The sequence below is a fragment of the Suricata suricatta genome, chromosome 14 (genome assembly GCF_006229205.1).
Source record: "Suricata suricatta isolate VVHF042 chromosome 14, meerkat_22Aug2017_6uvM2_HiC, whole genome shotgun sequence".
In the NCBI taxonomy this organism is placed as follows: domain Eukaryota; kingdom Metazoa; phylum Chordata; class Mammalia; order Carnivora; family Herpestidae; genus Suricata; species Suricata suricatta.
In genome coordinates this window covers 26,509,170-26,518,743 of record NC_043713.1, presented here as the reverse complement: position 1 = coordinate 26,518,743, position 9,574 = coordinate 26,509,170, and the positions used below count along the sequence as shown (strand labels likewise).

General features: G+C 49.5%; 2 protein-coding genes across 3 annotated transcripts in view; both read right to left on the bottom strand.

Annotated features, from left to right (window-relative positions):
• The window catches only part of LOC115278315 (lipoxygenase homology domain-containing protein 1), a 69,608-nt gene extending 67,761 nt beyond the window's left edge, over positions 1-1,847 (bottom strand). The window contains exon 1 of one of the 2 annotated variants that reach the window (XM_029922757.1): positions 1,572-1,847. In XM_029922757.1, coding sequence (XP_029778617.1) covers positions 1,572-1,838 — 267 coding nt within the window. In that variant the 5' untranslated portion in view covers positions 1,839-1,847. The remainder of the gene's footprint in view (positions 1-1,571) is intronic. The other variant, XM_029922758.1, reaches the window with a different exon arrangement.
• Positions 1,848-1,915: 68 nt separating this feature from the next.
• LOC115277390 (lipoxygenase homology domain-containing protein 1-like) overlaps positions 1,916-9,574 on the bottom strand; it is a 29,608-nt gene continuing 21,949 nt past the window's right edge. The window contains exons 10-13 of the mRNA XM_029921556.1: positions 8,525-8,717; positions 4,902-5,062; positions 2,330-2,622; positions 1,916-1,976 (exon numbers count right to left, since the gene is read on the bottom strand). Of these exons, the coding sequence (XP_029777416.1) occupies positions 1,916-1,976; positions 2,330-2,622; positions 4,902-5,062; positions 8,525-8,717 (708 nt within the window). The remainder of the gene's footprint in view (positions 1,977-2,329; positions 2,623-4,901; positions 5,063-8,524; positions 8,718-9,574) is intronic.

Here is a 9,574-nt window from a genome sequence, read left to right as displayed (position 1 = left end):
GGGGGGGGGGGGGGGGGGGGGGGGGGGGGGGGGGGGGGGGGGGGGGGGGGGGGGGGGGGCGGTGTGTGTGTATGTGGAGGGCCTGTTGTCACGTGTGCGCTGAAACCCTGTGTGATGTGTGCATGTGTGTGCATAAGCCCCTTCAGCCACGCCTTCTGACTAAGCACCTGGGATGAGCCAAAGTGCAAATCCAAGGTGGTGTACAGAATTCAAAGTGTAAATCCAGAGTGACTTGGAGAAACAGGAGCCTCGTGCTCCCTCACCACGTAGGGAGAAGACAGTGCGTGGCACAAGGGTACACATATGCACAGCAGGGCCTGACAAGTGAATGGGATTCCTCTTGGCTATACCTTCTTAAACGCTTTATACTGAAAAACATTCAAGTCTACAGAAAATTTGCAGAAACAATACAACAAAATTTTGTATGCCCTTCATCTGCATTTTGCAACATTTGCTTTCCCTTTCTCTCTCTCTTTTGCTATTTTTTCTGAAACATTTAAAAGTAAATGGCAGATACCATGATTCTTCACCTCCGAATGCCTCATCATAGCTTTCCTAAGAACAGGTGATTCTTGCATAATCAGAGGACAATCACCAAACTTAGGAAATAAACATCGACACAACACTATTATTTGAACATACAAGCCGTGTTCAAATCTCATCCACTGTACCAGTTACGTCCTCTCTAACAGTTTTCTAATCCAGGATCATAGTGGCTATGGAAATAAACCCTAAACCTCAAGTCATGGCAAGGAAGTGTTGAAAGAAAAAGCGGGCAGCCTCTGAAACAAATCAGAGGGGCCCAGAAGTACTTTCATGGGTTTGCTTTCTCTGTGTGGAGGAGGGAATGTGGCTTTGGGGTCAGGAGCAGGAATGAGAAAGGTGAGCGGGGAATAGTTGTCCAGACAGGATACTGTAAAATCTTGAAGGACAAAGGACAGCTGGATTTTTCACACTTTTCCCATCATACCTGGAAGAGGGGTGTGTGTGCATTTTTCAACGCTCGTGGCTCCTGTTGGAGTGGGACCAGAACTCAGCCTTCTTTCAAGGCTCCCATGCCCCACCCCCGCTAATTAGGCTCATCAAGCTTCCCAGGGGCAGCTCCCACCCCTCAGTGTTAACACAGCAGAACAAAAAGACTCCTTGTCTTTGGGCTGGGCCTTCCAGATTTCCACCCCACTTCTCTGTCCCCCGGTCCTGCCCTCGGAGAACACCTCTCATGGTCAATCTCAGACATCCATCCACACTCACCTGCCATGACCCAGTGAACATCTCTCCTTCCTATACTGTTTTCTCCACAGTGCCACGGGCACTTCCTCCTTGAACCTCTGCTCCACCCACTTGGCACCTGAGCCCCTGCTACCTGTAATGTCTCTGGTTAGTTCCTGTGGGCTTCGTGGTGCTCCCCTCCCCAGGCCTATCTTAGGTCCCCCACCACAGAGGAACAGCCTCCATTACATCTGGGTGGACTCAACAAAGCCCTCTGCTGGACATGGTGCTGGTGGGGGCCCGGCCTCGGAAACCAGCAGTCTCCATCCCCCCGTGCCAGGGCCAGAGAGCCCCCACTCTACCTGTCCCTGCTCAAACTTGTTGAACTTGTCCGACCTCTTCAGGGGCCGCTCGCCTGTGTCCCCGTACTCCTCCCCGTAGATGGTCAGGTAGACGTTGGCATCGGTGCCAGCTTTGGGCACGTTCCCTGTGATGACCTGGACCTCATAGGTGTTGGCTGGGGACAGAGAAGAATGTGGCATTGAGGACACCCAGGCCTCGGGGGGGACCTGACGCTCAGCCTCTCGGATCCAGACAGCTTGTGGGAGCGGAAGGACCTGCAGATTCATCCGCTAATCTGGAACTAAACCTATCCCTCCCCACTGCTCAAGACTCCGCTTTGCCAGGAAACCCAAGAGCCTGAGAGTCAAGGGAAAATGCCCTTGGCCGCCCTCTTTCGGTCATTGTGAGCTAGATCCAGGCTTCCCCTGAGAGCCGCAGGACGAGGGCAGAGCTAACCCCAGACAGAGGCCCGTCAGGTCTGGAGACCTATTTGGGAACCATGACGGGTGCCCCGCTACGGGGCTGCCACGGGACCGGAGAGCTGGACTCCCCCCTTCACCGGTCCCGCTTCAGCGGACTGGCAGACCCCTCCTCAGGCTTACGCTCAGGACCCGGCCGGCCTGCCGGCACCAGCTCCACGACAAGTTCATTGTCCTCCTTGCCCCGGGCCAGCCAGCGGTGGGCTTCGAACTTGTACTCCTCAATCACCTCCTGCATCCCCGGCCCAAACTCCTCCTCTTCCTCCTCCTCCTCGGTCTCCTCCTCCTCCTCTTCAGACGAGGACTCCTCCGATGAGGACTCCTCCTCCTCCTCCCCCTCGTCCTCCTCGTCGCTACCCTTCTTCTTCTTCTTCTTCCTCTGCAGCTTGGCCTTCAGCCGCTCCTTCTTGAGCAGCTGCCGCAGCCTGTCCTTCTCCTTCTTCTTCCGGGCCTCCTCCTCGGGCGTGAGCTCCACCTCCCGCACCACCAGGTGCCGCAGCCACAGCGTGTCCACAAACCAGCTGGGTCCGAAGCCTTCGCCCGTGTGCCCCAGCCGGATCTTGAAGACCTCACCCACGTCCGCTGCCTCCAGCTGTGCAAAGCGCAGGGCAGTGGTTGGGGGGGGGGCTGGCCTCCTCCCTGCCTCCCCTGCGGAGCCAGGCACAGGCCTGTGTGCGGAGCCGCAATGGGGAGGCCTAGGGCCTCCAGCTCGAAGCTTCCACCAGCTCCCCGTCTCAGCCTGCTCGCTTGGCTGGCCTTGCAGCCCCCACCCTCCACCCACACTTCCTTCCTTCTGACCCCCATCATGGTCAGGACAGTCTCCCTCTCTCCTTTCTCCCCCACCCCACATCCACATGTGCACGCGCACACACACATGCACGTCACACTCATGCCTGTGACTCCTGGTTCCACACCTCTGTTCATGCACGCCCCCCAACACCTTTACTCCTTCCTCTACCTCCAAGGAAATCCCATCTTTTCCATTTCCTGAACTTTATTACTACTTTCCTTTTCATTTTGTGCTTTTCTGCATTCTCTTTCCAAAGTTTTTTTTCAGGATGAATCATATACAACTTTTGTAGTAAGTCAGAAAAAAAAGTGTTATTTTTCAAAAAACACCCAGCCCCCCCCCATGTCACCAGAGACCCCAGGCCCCTTCCCCAGCACATGGCCTCTTCTTTCCTTGACAGTGCAGAGGGGGCTCAGACCTTGGCCGTGGTTCCTGTCTGTCCCCGATGCCCACGTGAGCTGCTCCCTGCCCACTTGAACGGGGAATTACTTAAGACAGGGACTGTTCTTTCTTGCTTCTCTCCGGCCCGGGGTCTGGTGCAGTGTGGATGGATTTAGCTTTTCTTCAGGGGATCAGGTCTGCTACTCTGTTCTAAGTCTCACCTTGCAGTGAGGTCTAGTTCCCGCAGAGCTCAGGGGAGGGCCCACTCTGTTCCCCATTCTGATGGGCCCCTTCTGGGTGTCTGACACTTTTCAAAGCCTGGTGCCACCAATCTTCCCACATGTGTCCTGGTGACTGGGGACCTGAGTTCCTTAATGCCCCATGACTCAAGTCCAGGCCTAGAGGAGAACTCAGGTCATCTGACTGTTCATGAAGCCACAATGTAGCCAAAACCACCTTTCTGAGAAAATTATCAGGCAAAATGGGAGCCCAGAAGCCCTGAAGAAGAGGCATTTGTTTTCTTCTCAGCTCCTTAGGGGATGGGCTCTGGGCCTGGTAAGTTCATTCTTCAGCACATTAGGTCTCCTCAGCATTTCACAAGTCATCCCCGCCATCAACCTCTCCAGCTAGGCCTGCTTACTGTCCCCTATTCCCACACCTGTCTTCCCAGCACCCAATAGGATCCATGACTGCATCCAACACCATGCCAGCCACATAGCATGCTGGCACTGGAAGATGCCCTGCTCTGTCACATCGCCACAACTGGTCACAATTTCCTGAGTACGCTCCCTGACCTTGACTGTTTGGATTCTTCTAAGGACTTCAAAGCAGGCCAGGGCGGCACTCTAAGGCTAGGTTTGAACTGAGGAAGGATCGAGGCTCAGAGAGGTGAAATGCTAGGTCCTCTACCTCCTCAGCAGGGTCATGGGGGGTTGGCCTCAGCGAGGCTCCCTCCAGCGCTAACATTCCGTATGCCCTGGCCCAGCTCAGCCAGGCCCTGCTGGGCCCTGGGGTAGGACTCTGCCGAGGGCCAAGAGACCTGAGGCACCCCCCCCCCACACACACACATAGAGCATCCAGCATGAATATGCTCCCTGCACACACATATCTGCTTACACACACTCAGACTCTGTCTCTCACATACACTCACGTGCACTAGCATCCCATAGGAAACATTCATGTGGCCCCCATGGGGCATCACACCCACATTCTCCTCCCCTGCCAACAACACGCTCACATTCCCATCTCTACTTCTCTACTCAAAGGGAAGTGCAGACTCCTGGGGCATCCAGAATGCAGCCAGGAGGCTCCTCCCCAGATCCTGCTTCGAAGCGTGGCCCTGCCCACAGGCGGAGAGAGCTGCAGGATCACAAGCTGGCAGTGGATGCAGTAACCAGGGGCTTCATGCCATATTTGTCAAATTAGAATCATATACTCCAGTGGTTCTCGGAACTGGCAGCATGTTAGTCTCCCGGCAGAACTTTTAGAAACATACCCCGAAAACACATCCCACCATGGAGGTTCTGTCTTAACTGATCCTGATGTGGCCCAGGCAGCCCCCTTCCCTTTTTTTTTTTCTTAAGGCTCTCCAGGTGAGTTTAAGAGGCCAGAGATGAGAACCACTGATCTAGTCCAATCCCTTCACTCTGGGGCATCCACTGGCCCTCTGTGGGCACCCCCACCGCCTTACCCACACACACCTGGAACGTGTCCTTGGATGCCCGCTCAAAAACTTTCGAGTGGCTAGAGAGGAAGAGCACTTCTGTCTTGCCGTCCTCGCCGTAAATCTGCACGTAGACTCGGGCAGTGGTGCCTGCGCCGCCCACATCCCCTGTCCAAATCTCAACCTCATAATGGACCACTGGGTGGGCACATGGGGGAAGAAACAGGATGTCCGGTAATATTACTAATAGCAGTGATAGCAGCAAGACAAACATTCCTGACCTTTCCCATGCTTCATGGGCACAATCTCATCCAACCCTCTCCTCAGCATCGTGAGGACTATCACGATGCAGGCTGGGAAACTGAGGCTTAGAGGAATTGAGTAGGTGGCAGAAATGGCAAACTCAGGCGGTCAGACTTCAGAGCCCAGTCATCCACAGCACCACATGTGACTTCTGAAGCCAGGAATGAGGAGTAGTTAATACACCAGTGAGCACTCTCTGATGTGTGGCTACCCCTGGGCAGACACCATGGAGCAGAGAGAAGGAAAGGCTGTGTGCTTGCCTCTTTTCCTTATGTTCAGTGAAGGACAAGGGACTGAAGTTAGAATTTTCTTTCTTTTTTTTTTTTTATAATATATATTAACATGGGATTTGAACCCATGACCCCGAGATCAAGAGTCGCATGCTCTACCAACTGAGCCAGCCAGGGACCCCCAAAATTATAATTTTCATTTAAATATATGCACCTTTCAGATGATATCAACAGATACATCTACACACAGGGAGAGTTGTCTGTATTTTGAAGTAATACATTAGCAAGCAGCTAAAGGGTGGAGATGTGTTACAGGTATGCACCACTAGAGGGCACTTCCTGACGATGAGTGAAATGTCTTCCAGAACAGGGTACCATAGCTCTTTCAGTGACTAGTGCAAGACTTGCCCTCTCAGCAATGCCATGAGATGATATCGTGATTTTTATTTTCAAGGTAAGACTATTATTTTCAACAAGATGGAGGATCTCCCATTACTATAGAATTATGAGACATTTGGGGCAGAATATAAGAGGGTTGGCTGAGAGCCTAAAGAAGTTGAACCAGAGATACCAGGATCAGCTGGGAGTGAGGGCAGGCAAGCGTATACACAATGGGGGCGGGGAGGATTCAGCAAAAGCTGGCATATTGAATGGGCAGAATCTACGACCTCATTCCCTCTGTCAGATCCTAGAGGAACAGGCAGCCAGAATCACACAAAACTATGATGGATAAAAATAACCATTCAGAGAGTAAGAACCAGCTATTGGAAATTAACATGTAGTAGCTGTAATAAAATATTCCATAGCAAGGGTAAAGTCAAGGACAGCTCATAAGATCAGAAGAGGAAATTTCTCAAGAACAAATAACAAATGATAGAGAGGTAAGAAAGATAGAGAAATTTCAACATCTTACCAAGAAAACAGAGGATAGAGAGTTAGAAATTGTTAAAGAAACATCCAAAAAAGTCTAATTATTGAAAAATGCTTCTAGAAGGAGCCTGTGATGATTCGAGACTAATGGATGAAACTGCAATCACAAAAGGCAGTGAGGACATCATGAAATTTCAGAATGCCAGATATAAATACAGGACCCTACAAATTTCAAGAGAGAAAAAACCCTGAAGGGTTGGCTAACAGAATGGCATCAGACTTCTGAACCGCAACACTAGGAGTTAGAAGATGGCAGAATGATTCCTTCTAAACTTTAAGGGAAAATGAGTTCTAACTCAGAATTCTATGACGAACCAGATTCCTGATCAATTGTGAGACATTTCCAGACATGCGAGGTCTCAAATTTTCTCTTCCATGCACATTTTCTCAGGAAGCTATTCAGTAAAAATGAAAAGAAGGAAGAAACCAAGGAAGAGGAAGACATGAAGTCCAGGAAACAGGAAATCAAAAAAGAAAAGAATTTCCAAAAAGATGGGCAAAAGGAAGTCCCAGAAAGACAGCTTCACGGCAGTCTAGAGAGCAGGACAGAGGTTCCTAAAGGGATGTCTTGGGGGGAAGGAGTGAGCAGAAGGAGGTAGAGAGGAAACAGAATTATGAAAAGAATTTTAGATAGAGATAAAATGATAATGTGGGAAAATTGTCTCAGACCCCAGCCCCTAGTATCTCAGATTGTGATTTAGAGATAGGATCTTTAAAGAGAAAATTAAGTTAAATTGTGGCCATTTAAGTGAGGCCCTAATCCAATATGATTGGTATCTTTATAAAAGGAAGAGATTAGGATACAGACATACAAATACCCAAAGGAAAGACCATGTGAACATGCAGCAAGAAGGCAGCTATTTGCAAGGCAAAGAAAAGGCCTCAGAAGAAATCTGACCTGCTGACACCCTGATTGTGGACATCAGGCCTCTGGAACTGTGAGAAAGTAAATTTCTATTGTTTAAGCCATCTAGTCTGTGGTATTTTTTTTTCTCCTATGGCAGCTCTAGTACACTAATACAGATAGGTCGGTATACAGAAATACAGAAAGGTATATAGAAAAGTATACAAATGAAAACTGAGGCTATTATAACTCCAGAAAAAACAAAGAGTTGTACAGAAATTGAAATGTAATCATCATACAGTCGGTGTCTCAGTGGCAAATAATATTTACATAGTTTAATAATGTAAAAAATTGAACACTTACTTAATTTTACTGAATGCTGGAAGGAGTGGAATTGTGTATGTACACACACACTCACACTCGTGTGTTAAAAGAGCTAACCCTTCCTCTTTTGCTGTAGAAGTCAAGAGTTTATGTCTATGAATCAAATAATAAATTGGTAAGCAAGTTGTTAAAAATATGGAGATAAATTTCAGATGAAAAGTGAAAGTAATTGTTCCCTCTGAAGAAGGGAGATGGTAAGGTGAAGGGAACTACTGCTTTTTAAAAATACGTATCTTGTTAACTAGTACCTGTATTACTATGACGAAAATCATGTTCTAACTTATAAAAAGAGAAAGGGTTGATTCTTCTCAGTGGTAGGTACCATTACAGGGCAGGTGTATGTGACACAGCCCTCAAGGAACCTACAGGATAGTTGGGAAGAGATCTCCTTGGACTTCACCTTCATTCAGGGATATTGTCACTCTGTCCAAAAACGTCCCCCACCCCCATGCCATTACTAACACCCCATCTTGCTTCATTTTCTTCATAGCTCTTACTTGGCATTGGATTATATATTTATTGTTTGCCTCCCCTGGTGGAATGTAAATTCTACAAGGGCAAGTTTGGCTTATTTTGGGCCTAGGGCAGTGCTGGCTGAGAGAACCAGTAACTATATGTACGTATTAAATAAATGAATAAATAAACAGCTTTATCTCCTCAGCCAGTCTTCCCAAAAGATACAGACTATGTCTCAAACTCCCGTACACAGGGCTGAGAATGCACATTTCTTAATAGAGTCATTTGCTGCCTTTATTCCAGAAAAAATGTTTCATCCACAAAGTCCTCACTTTCCCTATCTGTGAAAAAGGCCCCTTTCCCCTCCTAGAATCCTGATACCACAGGCAATCAGAAACCCCTAAGCTCCCCCTTGGAAACAAGCAAGTTGTCCCCACGGTCCTTCCTCGTTACCCACGGCCCCATCCCACCAGGGAAACAATGCTGACGGTCCCACCACTGCTGCCCCCATACATTTCTGGATCTCCACGACCTCACTGGGATAGAGCTCCACCTCCAGGCGCCCATCTGCTTGGTTCTTGTCCAGCCAGCGGTTGGCGGGGAAGGTGTACCGCTTGCCTTGGCGGGGCACGCGGATCTGGACACTGCCGAGGAACCAGCTGGCGTGCATGCCTGTGCTGTCATGCCCAATCACCAGCCGACTGATCTAGAAAGAAACCCAGTGTGAAAGTGAGCAAAGAGCTTGTGCCCAGAAACCTTCTGTGCCTCCACCCCCCATTCCCCATCCCCACTGGTGCAAACTGCTGTCCTCCACCCAGACCTCAGCTCTCCAGAAGAGTGGGGCTCAGCAGGAGGAGGCTGGGTCCCGGTGCCTGTCAGGGCACTGGGGGGCCACTTCTCCTACCTGGAGGCTCTGTTCCCTCCTCTTAAGAGGAGCTCACTCTTGTGGTAGTTGTGAGAAGCAAGTTGGGGAGTGGGTGTGACTCCAGGATGTCCGTAATAATGTTGGGTGGTGGTCACCCAAGAAAGCAAACATACAAAATATTAATCGTTTGCTTTGGTAGCTGTGTTTATCAGTTTGGCTTTGTTTTGTTTAAATGAGACACTACTGCATTGCATTTCTTCTCTGACGTACCCTTGGTGCTGTGCTCAATGTCTTCTCTCACTGTCGGCCCTGAGGAACATCTTTCTGTTTCCAGTAACGCTCAGTGGCCCAGTAGCTTTGCTGTTTTACATTTTAACATCTTTACCTTTGACACAGATGACTGAGGAGATCATCATGTTACCATCCTCACGAGTACTTGGTCTTTCAATGTTCAAATCCTTTTTGTGTGTGTGTGTGTGTGTGTGTGTGTGTGTGTGTGTGTGTGTGTGTGTTGAAATGCTGTTTGCAGGGTGATTCTAACATTAGACATAATTATTAAATAGCCTTTGGGATCTCTGCTGGCCCCCCCCACCCCGCTTCTCTCTGTGACGGTTTGAAGGGTAATGCTAGCCATGAGGCTGGTGGTGCTAGAAGGCTAGATTTGGAGGACTGTCCCTTTAAGCCCTGTTCTCACTCTT